At 44.7% G+C, this 19,866-nt stretch overlaps 2 protein-coding genes across 2 annotated transcripts in view; one reads left to right on the top strand and one right to left on the bottom strand.

The window, feature by feature from the left end:
* Window positions 1-19,866, top strand: part of STK39 (serine/threonine kinase 39) — a 205,771-nt gene that overhangs the window by 174,773 nt on the left and 11,132 nt on the right. Inside the window, exon 17 of the mRNA XM_074967495.1 lies at window positions 19,119-19,183. Within this exon, the coding sequence (XP_074823596.1) occupies window positions 19,119-19,183 (65 nt within the window). The remainder of the gene's footprint in view (window positions 1-19,118; window positions 19,184-19,866) is intronic.
* B3GALT1 (beta-1,3-galactosyltransferase 1) overlaps window positions 8,864-19,866 on the bottom strand; it is a 393,639-nt gene continuing 382,636 nt past the window's right edge. The window contains exon 4 of the transcript XR_012641447.1: window positions 8,864-8,882. The gene's annotated coding sequence lies outside the window, so the exon portion shown is untranslated. The remainder of the gene's footprint in view (window positions 8,883-19,866) is intronic.

The following is a 19,866-nucleotide window of genomic DNA, read 5'->3' as shown; positions in this document are numbered from 1 at the left end:
TAGTCTGGAGGAGGGGATGGAAGAGGATAAAGTATGGGCCAGATCAGATGAGAAACATTCACATAAAGAATCTGACCCATCAGAAAAGGGCAGACAGATAAACAGTGACAAGTTTTTAAAGTGCTTGTACACAAATGCTAAAAGTCTAAATAATCAGATGGGTGAACTAGAGTGCCTTGTGTTAAAGGACAATATTGAAAGGCATCACAGAAACCTGGTGGAATGAGGACAATCAATGGGACACAATCATTTCGGGGTACAAAATATATCGGAAGGACAGAACAGGTCATGCCCGGGGAGGGTGGCGCCAGGGGAGTAGCACTAATGTGAAAGAAAATGTAGAATCAAATGAAATAAAAATCTTAAATGAATCCACATGTTCCATAGCATCTCTATGGATAGTAATTCCATGCTCTAAAAAGAATATAACAGTAGGGATCTATTATTGACCACCTGACCAGGACAGTGATAGTGACGATGAAATGCTAAGGGAGCTTAGAGAGGCTATCAAAATAAAAAACTCAATAATAGTGGGGGATTTCAATTATCCCCATATTGACTGGGTACATGTCACCTCAGGATGAGATGCAGAGACAAAATTTCTTGATACTTTAAATGATTTCTTCTTGGAGCAGCTGGTACAGGAACCCACAAGAGGAGAGGCAACTCTCGATCTAGTCCTGAGTGGAGCGCAGGGTCTGATCCAAGAGGTAACTACAACAGGACCGCTTGGAAACAGTGACCATAATATAATAACATTTAACATTCATGTGGTGGGAAGGACACCTCAACAGCCCAACATTGTGGCATTTAATTTCAGAAAGGGGAACTATGCAAAAATGAGGAGGTTAGTTAAACAGAAATTAAAAGGTACAGTGACTAGAGTGAAATCCCTGCAAGCTGCATGGACACTTTTCAAAGACACCATAATAGAGGCTCAACTTAAATGTATACCCCAAATTAAAAAACACAGTAAAGAACTAAAAAAAATCCACCATGGCTTAACCATGTAAAAGAAGCAGTGAGAGAGAAAAAGGCATCTTTTTAAAAAGTGGAAGTCAGATCCTAGTGAGGTAAATAGAAAGGAGCATAAACACTGCCAAATTAAATGTAAAAATGTAATAAGAAAAGCCAGAAAGGAGTTTGAAGAACAGCTAGCCAAAAACTCAAAAGGTAATAATAAAATGTTTTTTAAGTACATCAGAAGCAGGAAGCCTGTTATACAACCAGTGGGGCCCCGTGACGATTGAGATACAAAAGGAGCACTTAAAGGCGATAGTCATCGCGGAGAAACTAAATGAATTCTTTGCTTCAGTCTTCACGGCTGAGGATGTTAGGGAGAGTCCCAAACCCGAGCCGTCTTTTGTAGGTGACCAATCTGTGACAATTCCTCAGATTGAAGTGTCACGAGAGGAGGTTTTGGAATTAATTGATAAACTAAACAGTAACAAGTCACCGGGACCAGATGGCATTCACCCAAGAGTTCTGAAAGAACTCAAATGTGAAATTGCGGAACTATTAACTATGGCTTGTAACCTGTCCTTTAAATCAGCTACTGTACCCAATGACTGGAAGATAGCTAATGTAACGCCAATATTTAAGAACAGTTCTAGAGGTGATCCTGGCAATTACAGACCGGTAGGTCTAACGTCAGTACTGGGCAAATTAGTTGAAACCATAGTAAAGAATAAAATTGTCAGACATATATAGAAGAACATAAATTGTTGCGCAGAAGTCAACATGGTTTCTGTAAAGGGAAACCATGTCTTACTAATCTATTAGAGTTCTTTGAGGGTGGTCAACAAACATGTGGACAAGGGGGATCCAGTGGACATAGTGTACTTAGATTTCCAGAAAGCCTTTGACAAGGTCCCTCACCAAAGGCTCTTACGTAAATTAAGCTGTCATGGGATAAGAGGGAAGATCCTTTTATGGATTGAGAACTGGTTAATAGACAGGAAACAAAGGGTAGGAATAAATGGTAAATTTTCAGAATGGAGAGGGGTAACTAGTGATGTTCCCCAAGGGTCAGGCCTAGGACCAATCCTATTCAACTTATTCATAACTGATCTGGAGAAAGGGGTAAACAGTGAGGTGGCAAAGTTTTTAGATGATACTAAACTGCTAAAGATAGTTAAGACCAAAGTAGACTGTGAAGAACTTCAAAAAGATCTCACAAAACTAAGTGATTGGGCAACAAAATGGTAAATGAAATTTGATGTGGATAAATGTAAAGTAATGCACATTGGAAAAAAAACCCCAACTATACATACAATATGATGGGGACTAATTTAGCTACAACTAATCAGGAGAAAGATCTTGGAATCATCGTGGATAGTTTTCTGAAGATGTACACGCAGTGTGCAGCGATGGTCAAAAAAGCAAACGGGATGTTAGGAATCATTAAAAAAGGGCTAGAGAATAAGACGGAGAATATCTTATTGCCCTTATATCAATCCATGGTACACCCACATCTTGAATATTGCATGCAGATGTGGCCCCCTCATCTCAAAAAAGATATACTTGCATTAGAAAAGGTTCAGAAAAGGGCATCTAAAATGATTAAGGGTTTGGAATGGGTCCCATCTGAGGAGAGATTAGAGGCTAGGACTTTTCAGCTTGGAAAAGAGGAGACTAAGGGGGGGATATGATAGAAGTATATAAAATCATGAGTGGCATGGAGAAAGTGAATAAGGAAAAGTTATTTACTTGTTCCCATACTATAAGAACTAGGGGCCGCCAAATGAAATTAATGGGTAGCAGGTTTAAAACAAATAAAAGGAAGTTCTTCTTCACTCAGCGCACAGTCAACCTGTGGAAGTCCTTGCCTGATGAGGTTGTGAAGGGTAGGACTATAACAGGGTTTAAAAGAGAACTGGATAAATTCCTGGAGGTTAAGTCCATTAATGGCTATTAACCAGGATGGGTAAGGAATGGTGTCCCTAGCCTCATTTGTCAGAGGGTGGAGATGGATGGCAGGAGAGAGATCACTAGATCATTACCTGTTAGGTTCACTCCCTCTGGGGCACCTGGCATTGGCCACTGTCGGTAGACAGGACATTTGGCTGGATGGACCTTTGGTCTGCTCTAGTATGGCCATTCTTATGTTCTTAAGGGGGTGCGTATAGCAGTGTTTCCATTAATATTTTAAAATATCACTGAAAGCTATTTTAGCAAGCGAACATTTCTCTGCGGTGTTTGCAATGCAGCTGTTACAGCATTGTTCTAATGCATGAAAACCTTAAAGTGAAACTGATTGGAAATTTAATCAAAACTGTAAGTGAAACTCACTTGATAGTTCCTTTATTCACATAAAAATGCATAAAGGAAACAAATATAAAGTAAATTAGATTTTTATCTGTAACATAAGTAACTTATTAATGACTTTAAATGAAAGGATTCCATTTTCAATATATCTCTTTAGATTCCTATTATACAAAACAATCTTTCATTGCAATAAATAAAACAAAATTGAATTAATTTACCTCTGTATGCTTTCTGCGGAAAATGCTGTGGATCTGGCCTATAACCTGGCAAGTTGTCTAAGCTCCATAACAGTTTGAACTAGTAGCTCCTCATTTTAGGTGTGGCAGACTTCTGTGTCTTTCAGTGCCTTAGTTATTAGAATATTCACAACTTTGCTTCATGTCTGATTAATGTTTATGATATTTCATCTAAGTATGTGTGTAATAAAATCGCACCTTCCTGCCTCATTGCTTTAACTTCCCCACCACTCTCCTCTTAGTGGCAGAAGGGCTCAGTTAGAATGGCTGTGGCCCAGCCTGTGCTGGTAAGGCTTGTGGGGTTGGAGTTGGTGCTGGTTAGGGACAAGGTTTTTTATTTTGCAAAAAAATGTGGGGGGTGGGAGGGGAGGAAATTAGTGTGCAGCTTTGAGGCATAGAGGCTTTTGGATAGGTAATGGGAGCAAGCAGGAGTATGCAGGTTTGCTAATCTTGCTGAATGGCCTCTATAATTGTCCCTTGAAGTACCCAGCGGTGGCCTTTGCATTACTGTCTTAGGGTGGCTAAGAGAGATGACTGTTGTGGAGGCAGGAGGTCCAGGGAAGGGCTGGTGATTGGGTCTCTCGATCCCTTTCATGGTGGGTAGAGAAAGAGATGTAGATTGTTAACCTGTTCAGGGCAAGGATTGTGTCGTCTTCTCATTGGAAATTGTCTAGCTTTACTCTTTGTAAAAGTTTGGGGGGAAAGTTATCCAAACAAATCCACTTTTGTACGGGTACAGGAGTTCAAGATGGAAGCTCATGGAGGGGACTGTATATGAACATGGACATTAGTTGCAGTACACTAGCATGCTAGCTAGGATTTAAAATGTTCCAAAGGTTCTGTTCCCCTCCCTTGGGCTTGCTTGAAGAGATCAGGAAGGAATGTGTCTGTCTGTCTTACCCTCCCTGCTATGGTGTAAGATTGCAAGGTTAGCCAGGTGTGTTAAGTTTTTCGCTTCTTTTGAAGCAGGATACCAGACTTGATTAGTCTGCCCAGGGTTGGCCAGTTCTAAGAATTTTTTCCCCCCATGCCCCAGTAATTTTGGTTGTCTTCAGCAAGCCCTTTCAGTGACTTCACCCTATTTAAGAGAGAAACCGATTAATACACTCTCTGAATGTGGTTTTACTTCTCGCTACCTTAGGGCTAAATTTTAATCTGACTTACATTCCGTGCAAACCCAGTGAACTAAATGGAGTTGCACAACATTTAAATCAGTGCAGATCCTGTCCCTTATTAGTATTAGAATAGCTTGCGCTGATGCATAAGTCATAATTTTGTGTATATATTTCTAGGCCTTGTTTGTCCGCTTTTTACTCCTGTCAAACATTGTGCAGATTTTTCTCAGTGTATTATCAATGATCACCCCCAAGTCTTTCCTACTCTGATTAGTATTCAGTATCCTGCTTCCCTGTCGGCCGCAGCCTTTGATTCTTTGTGGTGACTAGTCCTATTACCTTATCCTTTATCTTAAAGTATACAGCAGGGATCATGTTCTCTTGTGTTTGTTCTGCTATAGAACTATTAGTTGGCAAAAACACATTCTATAGTCTCCAGAAGTGCCACCCTCTACTAATCGGTTGCAATTGGTATTTGCTCCTTTTCTGCCAAGCAAAAGGTTGGTGCATATTGGGCAATACCAAATCCAGTTAGTTTAAAGGGCTGAATTTCTGGGTACTTCTGTAATATAAGTAATCTTTTGAGCTGTCCGAGCCATTTATCACTATGGAATTTTCTTCCCAGTCAGCTCGTTTAGTCCCTTACATATATGCACAGGAAAAACTACAATAATCCTAGATGGCCCTTCCTCCACTTCACTGTTCCTCTCCAGCCAAAACTGCTTTGGCTCTCTCTAATACTTCTTTGAGTGCTTGCTCATGTCGATTCCATTCTAGGTGTGCATGCACCCACGTGTGCAGCCATCGAAGATTTTTGCCTCAGCAGTACCCGTAAGGCCAGCTGTGGTGCCCTCTGGAATGCAGCACTTATGCTGCAGTATCAGGCACTGCCAGCCCTATGCACTTTCAGTTCCTTCTTACCACCCGTGGTCGTCAGTCGGAGCATCTTTCCTGCTTAGCAGGAGCTAGTGGTTGTCCACCATTCCGAACTTCATGCCTTAAAGCCATTGTATATAGTTCGCTTTGCTAGTCTTAAGTAGTTGTTAAGTGTTAGTAGTTAGGGTTCCAGCAGGGCTTTGCCCCAGGTCGGGCATGCCCCAGTCTCCCAGGTTCAAGCCCTGCTTGGACTGCAGCAGGCCTATGCCTGTGAGTGACCCCCACAGCAGCTTCCTTAAATGCCTGGGAGAGTCCCATGTTAAGGAGCAGAGCCAGATCTGCAAAAACTTTTGGCCCTGCACCCAGAAGGAGTGGGACATCAACCTTAGGGCTCTCCTGATGGAGTCTGCCCTCCACCCAGCTTCCGAGCCATTGGGGTAGGTCACGCCGAGTGCCTCGGCTTCCATGCACAGTACACCACCGGCACCCGACTCCTCCCAGCACCTTTTGTCATTGCCGGTGCCGAAGAGGAAGGCCAAGAAGCGCTCCCTGGCACCGAGCAAGAAGGCCCAGCCGTTATCTATCAAGGGACCCGGGACTGCCCACCAGACTGCTCTGGAGCCACGCGATCATGCCTCCCCTGCTGGGGTGCCAAGCTCCCTTAAAGGTCTGCCACTGACTCTTGGGAGTGGCATGGGATCTGCACTCCTGCCTGCATCTTAATTATCCTAGGCTCCCGCAACGCAAAGAGAGCACAGGTCTCCACCTGCTCCAATGACGACCCCAGTGCCACAGGACCCAGCTAAGGCTCCCCAAGAGGGCAACCCCACAATTAAGATCCTCAGGGCACAGGAGAACAATGCCGGTCACTGAACAGAAGGCATCGCTCTTTTCTGCCACATTCGGAATTCCGGGACAGATTCCAATCCTGTCACTGGTCACCCAGGTGAGCTTCCAGATCCCTGTGGCGCTACTCTCCGGCATAGAGCCAACACTCCCCTTACTATCCCCGGCACCGCTCACTGTCTCAACGGTTGTCCTCCAGGTGTCAGTCCCAGTCACCAGGACAGTGGGAATGGTCCTGGTTACGGTCCGCCTGGAACCGGTACCGCTCTCCACGGGACAGTTACCATTCAGTTATGCCCAAGCAACGGTCACCTGGTAGCCAGGACCAGCAAAAAAATGCAGGTGTCGATGGCTCCTCCCTGGTCGCTGGAAGGGGGTTCCTCCGGTATGGAGGACCAGTTCAGCCCGTCACCACGGTCTCATCAGTGTGATCGCAATGGCAGCGTGGCCAGCGCAGTGGCCTTATTGGAGCGTGTGGGCCGTACCAGTTGTGGTGATGCCTCCTTCGCAGCACTCCTCGGTGGCCGTGATGGAACATCGGGCGGTGGCCCCACTGGAAGCCCGTTGTGAGGTAAGGGCGGAGGAACCTGTGCCCACCCCAAAGCCTCTTTCTCCGGTGGTCGAGAGTCCAGCACCCGCACTGGCGGTCCAGTCTTCCTCCTTCCTGCCCCCCCCCCACCATTTTCCAGTCGCTGTTCAGGGACCCGTCTCATGAGCAACTCCTTGTTCAGGAGGTAGAGACGCTCCTCGGTTTGGGAGCTGTGGAGAAGATTCCTCAGGACATGGAAGAAAGAGGACTCTACCCCCGCTACTTCCTAATCCCAAAGGCCAAAGGGGGCCTCAGCAGGGCCGGTGCAAGGATATTTTGTGCCCTAGGCGAAACTTCCACCTTGTGCTCCCCCTTCACTCCCCCCGGGCTCACACACAATTGACACAAAGTATTAGCGAAATGATGCAGCAGCAATTGCCAGAGTCTTAGATTTGAAAGAACTCAACAAAAATAGTTAGCCTCAGTTGACAACCTCCAAAAACTAGCGAACGTAACATGATAAACAGCCTGTCAGAACGGGTAACGGCTGCGCGCAACGAGAAAAATGACATCATTGCCACTTTGTACTGTAGTGAAGCAGTACGTTTGTCCCACCCACCCCTGACACTCTCCCCGGAATACAGCCCTCCCCAGAGCTCCCCCGGCACACAACCCTCCTGCCTCCCCCAGGAGCCTGGCAAGGCACAGTGTGCCCCCCAAAACCCGGACCAGCACACTCCGCCTCGCTCCACAGACCCCTCCCCAGCTGGCTTGGCCCGCTGGTCCCCACCCCCCCAAAGCCTAGCCCAGCACACAAAGAGCCCCCCAGCCAGGCACACAGCCCTCCCTTCACAGCGCCCAGCCAGACACGCAGCCCCCCTCGACCCTCCTGCACCTTCTCCCTCTCCCAGCACACAGCACCACCCCTTCCACCATCTCCCCCCCCCCGCCCTGCTCAGCACACAGCTCCCCCCCCGGCACACAGCATGCCCCCCCCCCCCCATCCTCCAGCCCTGCCTGGCACATGGTTGAGTCCTACTCCTGTCTCCAGAGCATGGCATGCAGCCCCCTCTGGCCAAGCTCGCCAGTGCCTCAGCCTGGCCAGCCCACGGGACCCTGCCCCCCACTCCAGAGCTTGGCATACAGCCTTCCCCCCACCCACTTCTCTCCCGCTGCCCTGCAGCCTGGCCAGCTACGCCCCGCCACCCCTTCCCCCAGAGCCTGGCACACAGGGTCCCCATCCCCCCCGGCACAAGCAGGCCCCTGCCTCCCCCCATGGGGCAGAGCCCCCCGGGCAGCACATGGAGCCCCCTCCCCGGCAGCCCGAGCCTTCCCCCTTGCCCCGCCCCCCACAGCCTGCGTGCCCAGCGCTCCCTCCCTGCCGCCTGCCTCATCTCCTCGGGTCCGGGGGAGCCGGGGCTGAGCACAGGGCTGGCACCTGCAGGAGGAGAGACAGGGGGAGAGCGATCAGCGTGGGGGGGCGAGCCCAAGCCCACCCCACCTCCGCCCGGCCGCCTCCCACCTGCGAGCTTGTCACCACTCATCCTGTCAGAGCCTTTTTGGTGTCCCCAAATCTTGGCGCCCTAGGCAGCCGCCTAGTGGTTACACCGGCCCTGGACCTCAGGCCCATCCTGGATCTGCGGGGCCTCAACAAGTCTCTCAAGAAGTTGAAGTTCCACATGGTCTCCCTGGCCTCTATCATCCTTTCCCTGGATCCAGGGGACTGGTACACCACTCTCAATGCTTACGTTCATGTCTCCATATTCCCAGGACACAGGCGCTTCCTGCATTTCATGGTGGCCGGACGTCACTTCCAGTTCATGGCATTACCCTTTCGCCTGTCTTCGGTCCCAGGGTGTTCACGAAATGCGTGGCACCAGTAGCAGCTTACCTGGGACATTGGGGGAGGTCCAGATCTTCCCGTATCTCGACGACTAGCTCATCAAGGGCAGGTTTCTGGTGCAGGTCTGCCAAAGCCTTGACCTGGTGTGATCCATCTGCAATGATCTGGGCCTGTTAATAAATACAGAAAAGTCCACATTAACACAGGTCCAACTCAGAGTTTATCGGAGCAGTTCTCGACTCCACATGGGCCAGGGCCTTCCTTCCGGAAGCGTGCTTCCAGGCCATGTTGGACTTGATTAACCATGTGAAGAGCCATCTGCTTACCACAGCCCACATGTGTCTGCGACTGATGGGCAACATGGCCGCATGCACATATGTTGGCAACCATGCCCATCTTCATCTATGATCTCTCCAGGCACAGCTGGCCTCGGTCTATATCCCCAGCAGGCATGTCCTGGACCGAGTGTTCACAGTGCCAAGCCACGTCCTCTTGTCCTTGGACTGGTGGCTGGATCCATAGTCGATGCTGCAGGGGGTTCTCTTCGTGACTTTGTCTCCATTGCTTACCCTGTTCTCAGACGCGTCGGACCCAGGCTGAGGAGCCTATCTGTGGCTACACAGCAATCTGGCCCTTCATATCAACGTCAGGGAGCTCAAAGCGGTTCACCTGGCCTACCAGGTGTTCTTGCCCCACCTGAAGGTCAGGGTGGTGCAGGTCCTGCCCAACAATACCACTGTGATGTATTACATGAAGAGCCAGGTCTTCGGCCCTTTGTTGGGAAGCGCTCAGCCTCTGGGACTTTTGGGTGCGGTATGCCATTTATCTGGTAGCCACCCACCTGCCCAGATCCAAAAACGTCCTGGCAGATTGCCTCAGCAGGACCTTCTCATCTCACCACAAATGGTCACTCCATCCGGAGGTGCTCAGTCTCATCATCCGCAGGTTGGGAGCTCCCCAGATGGACCTGTTTGCATCCAGGCAGAACAGGAAGTGCCACATGTTTTGTTTTGTGCTGGACAGGGACAAGGGCTCCCTGTCAGACGCCTTCCTGATTCCATGGTCGGGATGCTGATGTACGCATTCCCGGCAGAGCTGCTAATCCACAGAGTCTGCTCAAGGTAAAGCAAGACAAAGCAATGATCATCCTCATAGCCTTGTCAACACTGTTTCAGCATGCTGCTGAGTCTCTCGGTAGCCACCCTGCTTCAGCTACCTCTTCAGTCGGATCTGCTATCACAGAACCATGGCAACTTGCTGCACCCGAACCTGCGGTCACTGCACTTCACGGCTTGGCTGCTGCATGGCTGAGTGGGGACGAATGGGGGTGTTCCACTGGTGTCCATCAGGCCCTGCTGGGCAGCAGAAAACCGTCCACTAGGGCTACATATGTGGCAAAGTGGAAACGGTTCACATGTTGGGCTGTGGACTGACATGTTAGTGCGGATGAGGCCCTGCTGCAGGACATACTGGACTATTTACTGCACCTTAAGCACCAGGGCCTATCACTATCTTTGATCAGAGTACAATTGGCAGCCATTTTGGCGTTCCACCCTCTGCTTCAAGGCCGGTTGGTCTTCGCCCATCCCATGACGGGGCATTCCTCCTTCGAACTCTTGGCTTCCTGCTTCCTTCTGCTTCTCTTCTGGAAGGTCGCCTTCCGGGTCGCTGTAACTTCAGCTTGTAGGGTGTCTGAGATCAGGGCTCTCACATTGGAGCCACCCTATATGGTCTTCTATAGGGATAAGGTCCAGCTACATCCGCACCAAACCTTTCTGCCCAAGGTCATCTCCCAGTTCCACACTAGTCAAGATATTTACTTACCAGTCTTTTGCCCAAAGCCTCATGCAACGGATGAGGAGTGTGGGCTGCATACCCTGGACGTCAGATGGGCACTGGCCTTCTACATTGATAGAACAAAGCCATTCCATAAGTCAACACAGAGTTCATTGCTGTAGCTGACCGGATGAAAGGTTACCAGTGTCAGCCCAGTGAATCTCATCTTGGATCATGGCCTGCATCCTCTACTGCTACAAGCTGACAAAGGTGCCCCCACGGGCGATCATTCAGCTAGGATGCAAGTGTCATCAACAGCCTTCCTGGTGCAGGTGCCAATCCAAAAGATCTGTTGGGCCACGACCTAGTTGTCTGTCCACCTGCTCGCACTGCACTACGTGCTGACCCAGCAGGCTCGAGATGATGCTGGCTTTGGCAGAGGAGTGCTGCAAGCTGTGAGACTGTGAACTCCAAGCCTGCCTCCGTTGATTCTGCTTGTGAGTCACCTAGAATGGAATTGACATGAGCAAGCACTCGAAAAAGAAAAACCGGTTACCTACCTTTCGTAACTGCTGTTCTTCAAGATGTGTTGCTCATGTCCATTACCCACCCTCTTGCCTCTCTGTCAAAGTTGTCGGCAAGAAGGAACAAAGAGGGCGTAGGGCTGGCGGCGCTTAATATACCATGGTATGAGCGCAGCACTCCAAAGGGCACCACATCTGGCGAAGGCAAAAATCTCTAAGGCAAAAATTACTGCTAAGGCAAATTCCAGAGTAACAGCCGTGTTAGTCTGTATTCGCAAAAAGGAAAGGAGTACTTGTGGCACCTTAGAGACTAACCAATTTATCTGAGCATCAGCTTTCGTGAGCTACAGCTCACTTCATCGGATGCATACTGTGGAAAGTCTTTCCACATACTTTCCACAGTATGCATCCGATGAAGTGAGCTGTAGCTCACGAAAGCTGATGCTCAGATAAATTGGTTAGTCTCTCAGGTGCCACAAGTACTCCTTTCCTTTTTGCTAAGGCAAAAATCTCCAATGGCCGCACATGTGGGCGTGTACACCTAGAATGGAGTGGACATGAGCAACATATCTCAGAGAACAACAGTTAGAAAGGTAGGTAACCATTTTTTCTTGTCCTTTTAGCCAGCTGAGAATATGATTCTCCTTAAACCATGTTTTCTGAAGTTCCAAATCAATTTGTTGCATGGGAGAGTATCACATGCTGAAATCCAGATAAACCACGTCCACTGTTTTTATCTTTATCTACCAATTCAGCAATGTACCTTGAGAATTCAAACACATTTGTGAAGCTTAATCTTTCTTTGAATTCCTGATGACAGCTCCTTTATAAATAATGCATTTCAAAATGTTTTTCCTTATCAATGTGTCCAATATCTTCCTCACAATAGAAGTCAGACTTATAGCTTTGTTGATATCTGTATCTTTTGTTCCTTTCTTATAAGAAATGTCAGCTACCGTCCAGTCCTCTGAATACCCACTCCTTAGTGAGCAATCGCAGATCATCTCCAAATGCTGTAATAGTTCTCTGGCTGCTTTTCTTAAACAGCTTCTGATAAAAGGGGCTTTTGCTTGTTATCGTGAATGTCTGCACTAAGGGAATAACTCACGAAAGCTTATGCTCAAATAAATTTGTTAGTCTCTAAGGTGCCACAAGTACTCCTTTTCTCCATATATTTATAAATCTTTTCTTAACCGCTGTTGAAGAAAACTTGAACTTCATTTAATAGCACCTTAGTTTCTTGTACAAACAATTCTGGCTGTTCAGTATAATACTAGGAGCAAAGTTAGAAGCAGAGAAATATTTATGTAACCAAAGTTTACAAACTTTCACGTTCTGGGATTGGATAGGTGTACAGATTAAGACACTTGCCCAGGGAGAAGAATTAATTTACATAATGGATAAACCAGAAATAAAATGCTAAGCATGCTGTAAAACTTAGAATTTGCATTTGTCACTGTCTTGCAAATGCGATGCAGTACTCCCCAGTCTGAGACATCAATGGGTATATAGCCCAGCAAACACCTTCTGACAAACTACTACCACAAGAATGTATAGATTAAATTCAGTTCTTTGGGCAGCTGTTTTCAAGAGCTCATTATTCCATTGGAGAGTGTCCCATCAATCCAACAGTCCCATTTCTCTCTAATGCCAGTAAAAAGGGGAAGCAGATGAATTCTGAAGCCAGCGATCCCCAAGGCAATTGCCATTTCATGTAGTAATCTGCTTATCAAATGAAAATGCCAAAGTCACTGCCTACACGTAGGGAAATGTGGTTCAAAATGAAAAGGCCAATTTGGTGAGACTGAGCGCACACAGGAAACTTGGCGGGATAGTGTCCCACTACGTACAGGCTGTGTTTTGCTGTCTCCAAACAGGATTACCCACAGAACAATCAGCTGGAAAATGAAGCTGTCATTACTACTTCTCCTTTGGACTCCACGTTAAAAATATATACATATTTGGGAGAATGTAACTAGCTCCCAGTTAGCTGCTGAAGGTCTCACTGACCAAACTATCTAGCCTAAAATGTAATGATACAGTATATGCATACCGTTATTTTCACTTTTTAAAACAAATGGCTTATTTCAGAATTTAGCCTAGCATTTCTCTTCTCAGTGCCAGCAGCTGTACCCTAGAGGGTACAGAGTGGGTGGGAGGGACAGGGTTACCAAATAGAGAATCACTTTCTAAATGTTAGGAAGCCAGGAAGATTAATTAAAGGCTCCCCATCCATCTGAAAATGGAGAGGTGCATGAAAATGTTACCTTCTGGAGTGGGCCATAAATAATGTCTCAAACCTCTGGATTCTGTCTTGTGCTTTGTGTTTATGCCAGATGGCTCTGCCTCAGTTGACTGACTTGGTATTGTAGTTGAAAAGCATTATTCATATTACTGGATTTACTATCTCATTAATTTTAATTTTTCCAGAGATTTTTTCCTATTCAGAAGTCATTGGGGTTAAAACTCCTGCTGTGTAGAAAATGTCAACTAACCAGCCACAACATTCTGTGACACTAGAAGAATAAAACTGCAATTTGAGACTGATGAAAATGCAGTTAGGCAAACTTTTTGTAATCCTGTAGATTGAATTGCCATTTACTTTTGTTGTGGTGGTGGTGTTGTCTGTAACTTGAATTAGATGTTTAGTCATTTTTACAAAATTAAGATCTGATTTATCAGCTTGAAGCCTTGTTTGGAAAATGGTCATTTGTATCTGCAGCCTAAATAAATATAGGCAATTTCATAGAGGTGCAGTTTTTCTTTAGTTTTTCTTATTACATCTGTCGTGAATTAGAGCAGTCCATGTGGTGTTTGCATAAATGTTGTTCTTGACCTTTTATTCTGCAGTGATTGTGAAGTTGCAGTAACATTATCAGGTTGACAGAGTGGCACAGCCATTTGTCGCTAAGCAAAGCCTTATGGTGGTATCTAGAATGAATTGTGGTCCATACACCAAATATATATCAAGTAGAAACCCAAAGGGACCTTAAAAAAAAAAAAACCTCATTCACTGCTGTAAACAAAAAGCCTATTGTACTAAAAAAGTGCTGGTAACATTTGGAGAAAACATTGATTCTGAGAAATACCATCAGGTACTCTTCTCTTTTTTTTTTTTTTTTCTTTTCCTCCAGGATATTGCTGCCACAGATTTTTCTCCTTAATTTTATTCATCTTCCCTCTACTTTTTACTCACATTTACTCTCTCTAACCTTATGGGAACATGACCATAACATCTAAAGGATATCAGAAGCCAAAGTAAAGTTGAGACCCTCCAGCAACGTAGGGAGCTGGGAGAGCTAGGAATTCCCACCAGGAATTTCAGATTGGCAGTCACACTAATACAATTTGGATATGCAAGGTGGTGCTTACCCAAGAACTTTAAAGCACTTTACACAAACTTCATATCACCCAAGTGAGGTAAAACAGTCTTATAACCATCTTACAGACGAGGTCAACTGAAATATACACACATGTATGTTTTCCTTTGCTCCCACTTCTTCAAATATCTCATCTTAACAACTGGAGAAAGTTAACTCATAGCTGGGTCTCTCAACAACACCACTTATCTCTCTGGAAATTTTGAATATTGTAAGAAATAAATGAGATAAGTACTGCTTATCTCAGTATAGGATTCCTCAAAGCACTAGTCACACAAAATAGACTTTGCATCCATTGACTTGCAATAGAAATACTGTCGTTGTGTGTCTTTTATTACTGCTCCTTCAATTTTGGATGAAGATGGTTTAATTTATTTTGTTTGTTTGTCTGCTCACTTCCCCAAAGCAAGTAAAGATAGAGCATAACATTTCTTAGATGGTCAGTGAAATCTTCACTCAACTTCATTCTTCTGATTTTTTCCAGCTAACGAAGGTGCTAAATAAGTAGATAGACTCATCTCTTCATTAATAAAGCCTAGGTAACAGTACCACTTACAAGACCTGCTCTTCTCCATTTCTTGCCTGATGCTATCAATAATTCTAGTAAGGGTGACCACTAGCAGCAACTGTAGTTAAGTTTATCACACACTGCCATTATAAACTCGTTTTCACTGGCTTCAGGCCCTGTGATTGGTGTGGATTTCTCCCTCTTTCATTTTCCTTAATTACAACTAAAAGGAAATTAAACAATTTTTAACTTAAACCCACAAAGACAAAGAAATTCCATGTTAAATTTTAAATGCAATATTTTATATCTGCTTTGCTGTGCCTAGGTATTGTGAGGAAGTCATGGAATGATTTTATATTGGCTATGTTGTATGACGTGGTTATGTCACACCTTAAATATAGAATTATATCTGTCACAGGTGAAGAGACAGCTTTAATTGCTCCTAAATCATCTCAGAGTCTGCATCTCTAGAGCATGTGCTTCTGCTTTCTCTTTTTGTCACTTAATTGAAACAATATTTCTGAAGGGATATCATTTGGACTAAATGCCTAAAACGGTCAGCGGCATATCATTGGCTGGTGCTATTAGTTAATGTGGTGGTTTACATGGTGCCCAAAGGATGCTAGGAACTTTCCCAAAACCCCTACCAGCAGATTAAGCCAGGATCTTCACATTTGGATGCTTAAAGTTAGGTGCATAGGTTTCATCTTAAAAATCCAAACAACTGGCCTGACTTTCAGAGGTACTGTGAGCACCTGCTGCTCCCAGTGAAGTAAATCGGACCATGGGTGCTCCTAAAAATCAAGCCACATTTATTTAGCTTTCTAAATATGGATTTAGGTGGCCAACGTTCGGTACTGAACTCTGAGTTGGCCTTACAGTCTAGATACAAAGCTTAGCAAATGTGAATAAAAAGCAAGGGGTTGGGTGGGAGAAAGGAGGGCAAGACTTCAGTAAGATTGTACAGTTACGCAGGTAGTTATGCATGCCTTTTTTACTTGAAATGATGCTCATCACTTCTTGTGGGCATCGCAGAAGAAGTGAGCCTCCAAGAGGAATTTGAATGGGCAGTGGCTTGGTGGACCTAAATTGATGACACCGTGGGGGGATATTCAATTTTATTCTCTGTGGTGTATATCTAGCCAGAAATGCAAGCCATGCAGAATACAAATGGTCATTGCTGAAGCACTAGTTTTACTTCTTAAAACAAACAAAACCCAGCCAAACAGTTCAACAGTGCACAATACAGGTAATAGAAAAACACATCTGGAATGCAAAAGGAATACCTCTAGCAAAACTTAAATGCTGCCTTTCAGAGGTGAGCTAACCTTTGTGTAAACATCAGCTCTGTTATGGAATTCTAACAGGTCTGCTGCTTTTATTCTTGAAGATAGTGCCTGGAAACATCTGTTGTGATTCCCTTAAATCCCCCTAATCTTCTTGTTGATGAAATGTTTCACACTGTACTCGTAATACATCAGGGAAATGCAGCAAAAAATAAAAGATAAACTTCTGTTCGTCCAAATACTCTTAAATGTCTGCTTCCTGCGCTAAACTTCCAGGCAAAGTGAGCGTGTGATGTTAAAAATGTAGATGCACAAATAACTGTTTTTTATGGTCCTTAACCTCCACTTTTAATAAGTATTACCTTTGAAACATATCTACAATAATAATAAAATTGGTTGAATACAGGCATTTTGACATTTTTTACAGGAAAGTAAGTGTTTTGAAAATATAAACATAGCATTAGGATAAGCAATCAGTTGAGTGGTCATCTTTGCTGTTTTTGCTTTGAGATGACTAAAAGAATTTGAATTTCTAAGGTCCCTGAGATGCAGGATCGACAACTGGAGACCATAGTTTTTAAGATGATCATTCAAATAGCTAAGAGTTCAGTGATGCTTTCCACTACGCAACATTGCATTATATTGACAAGGGCTGTTGTGCATATCAGTGCAGCGCAGTAGCTATGTCTTAGAGGGAAGACTGAAGCCCTTCGTTTGACTGGAATAGCAGCAGCAGCAGAATGGAAATAATCCACAGCAAGTCAGCAAATAGTCAGTGTTAACTAAAAGTCAACTCTTCTTGATGAAGAGATGTAAAATTGAAACTGAATGTTTAAATTAAAAGATCCATTTAATTCAGTGATGCCAATTGACACCAGCTGAGAATCTACCCCTTACTTTTCAACAGAATACTTTATTGGATTTTAGATAAGTCACAAACACTGCCTGAAGTACATGGTATCATGATGAAATTCCAGTCATCATAGTGTTACACAGATCTGTCCTGCTTTCAGCAGATGGGAGGCAATGTGCCTCATATTATATATTTACTTGGTCTAAGTATTATTCTAATTAACTTTTGTTTTAAATGTGCACTATATTTTGACTGGGTAGAATGTGGCCTGTAGAGGCTAGAATAAGATTGATCTGTGGTTTAGAGAAGTGAGTTTTCTGATTAAAACAAAAGCTGTAGCTGAGTAGAATAAAAAATCAATGGAATTTTAAACAAGAAAAACACTTCAATTTGAAATGGATTAATCCAATTGTACAAGCAAACTTCTTGTCAGTTCCACAGTTTACCTTACAGAATTCTTTAGTGTTTGGCCTTAAAGTTTCAAGCATCCTTTCTACTATTTCTAGATTCCTTTTCTAGCTAGAGAGGGTCAAGTTCTGCCCCAGGTTTTCTGCATACCACCCCTACCCAAAACCATGGTAATGGTGAACACGTACCTTAAGGTAGAAATGAAGCCCATTTCCCTCCTCCCGATCCCCATGTTTGGCATGGTTGCATGGAAGCTAAACTACATTTTTTAAAATAAGTTACCAAATTAAATAACTCTAGTTCCTTATATGGGACAAAATTCCACCCTGAGATGTGTAGTAAATTCTATTGGGACAGTACACATTTACTCCGGAGTGGAGTTTAGACCATGGTGAGTACCAATAGTAATTAGATTTCTATTTCCTCAGTCAGTTCTGAGTGGTACTTTTTTAATGTATATCTAGTGGCAGAGAGACCAGGGATTTTAAGAAGTGTCAACATGCAAACCAATAAACCATGGTGTGCTTTCTGCATTTTTATACAATCAACAGAAAGGAAGCATGTAGAGGAAAACATTGCTTTAGTAAAACTTGATTTCTTTATTCTCCATTTTGCTGCAGTAATCTGTCCTATGTATTCAGAAACCTCCACTACTTGAGTACCCTTCCTGTACTCTGTTGAAGAGTGCATATGGACTCTACATCTCTACTGAGACCGGAGCCTCTCTTTCATGGTGATGTCCTGGCAATGGTACCGACGCTCAAAAGACAGCATTGAACAGAGGCTGACAGTGATTCATTCTGAACTAGCTAGTGCAGAATCCTGTAATGTGCAAGGTTGTGTAGAGCAGGTTTAACAAATCATTGAACTTGAAAACAGTCAAATGAATCTGCCAAGATTAACATCTAAATAGATTGACTAATAGACAAGTCAAGTACTTTCACTAAAAAAGTATTTACTGTTTTTCTTTGTCCTCTCTTATTTTTAAAAAGGCAGAAATAGTTCTAATATCATTCCCGTTGGTAGCATACCGACTCATTATTGCGTTTCTAACTCTTGTCATGAGGCTGAAAATATTGGTGACAGTATTTGGTTTCTGTGTTGATTCATTTAAATTAGTTTTAGGTCACAAAAAGTCATTTAGCTTTCTTGGTGTGCTTTCTAAATATTTTTTTTCCCTTCAGTTTCAAGAGCGAAACTTGTCAGACTATTTATTTGAATTGGCCATGTTGGCCAGACAGTTTCCTTATACCCTCTGAATGCCTATAATCTTCCAGGGTAGATACTCCATTGTACTCAATATGTACTCTAACACAGCAGAAACTGTTACCATAGAGAGAGAGATCTAGCCGTGGGCTAGCAAAAGGCCAGAAGAATGGAAAAACGTATTACCACCCCCACAAATATTCCCCTCTCCACTTTCCTGTAAATTAAAGATTGTACACTGTAATGTACATAATAGATTCTAGACCTATGTGCTGCTCTGTTAGTAACTGTAGCATTCTTTGTAGCCCAGCAGTAATTTAGCCATTTAAGTGGTGTGTGTGTGGGTGGGTGTGCGTGCGCGCTAGTGGAATTGCTCTAATACTCCCATCTGAATCAGTGTCTTGAAAGAGAACCATATTTAATGCTATTTTCTATGTATGTCACTTTTCACAATTTGTCTTACAGTTGCTGCTAATTTACAGAAGATAGTAGATGATCCTCAGGCCTTGAAAACATTGACTTTTAAATTGGTAAGTAAAAGGTTCTTGGTGACAAAAACGATACACACAGAAAATAATTACTAATATTTCAAGCAAACTTTTTGTAGCTTCTGATCTGTTATTGGCTGTTCTTCTGTACAGAACGTTTACATTTTTGAACAGTGTACAAACTAACAGGAAAATAGAAAGCTGAAAAAGCTTTGCCACAAACCACTGTTCAGAATGCTAAGATCTAGTAATGCCTGGACAATACATTCCATTGGACACACAACTGTCCTGGGTGTTCTGCAATTGCTGGTGGCAGTAGCGCAGGAGTGGGCAAACTACGGCCCGCGGGCCACGTCTGGCCTGTCAGACCTTTTAATTCAGCCCTTCAGCTTCCGCCAGGGAACGGGGTCTGGGGCTTGCCCTGCTCTGGCACTCCAGCCGGGGAGCGAGGTCGGGGGATTGCCCTGCTCTGCATATGCTATTGTTCCGTGTGGCTCCTGGAAGCAGCGGCATGTCCCCGCTCTGGCTCCTACATGTAGGGGCAGCCAGGGGGCTCCGCACGCTGCCCCTACCCCAAGCGCTGCTCTGCAGCTCCCGTTGGCCAGGAACGGTGGCCAATGGGAGCTACTGGGGTGGCACCTGCAGACGGGGCAGCATACAGAGCCGTCTGGCTAGCGCTGCACCTCTGTGTAGGAGCCAAAAGGGGGCATGCCGCTGCTTCCGGG

The sequence above is a fragment of the Natator depressus genome, chromosome 11, assembly GCF_965152275.1.
Source record: "Natator depressus isolate rNatDep1 chromosome 11, rNatDep2.hap1, whole genome shotgun sequence".
Taxonomy (NCBI): Eukaryota; Metazoa; Chordata; order Testudines; family Cheloniidae; genus Natator; species Natator depressus.
Note: the sequence above shows the minus strand (reverse complement) of the source record. Positions and strands in the feature narration are given on the sequence as shown.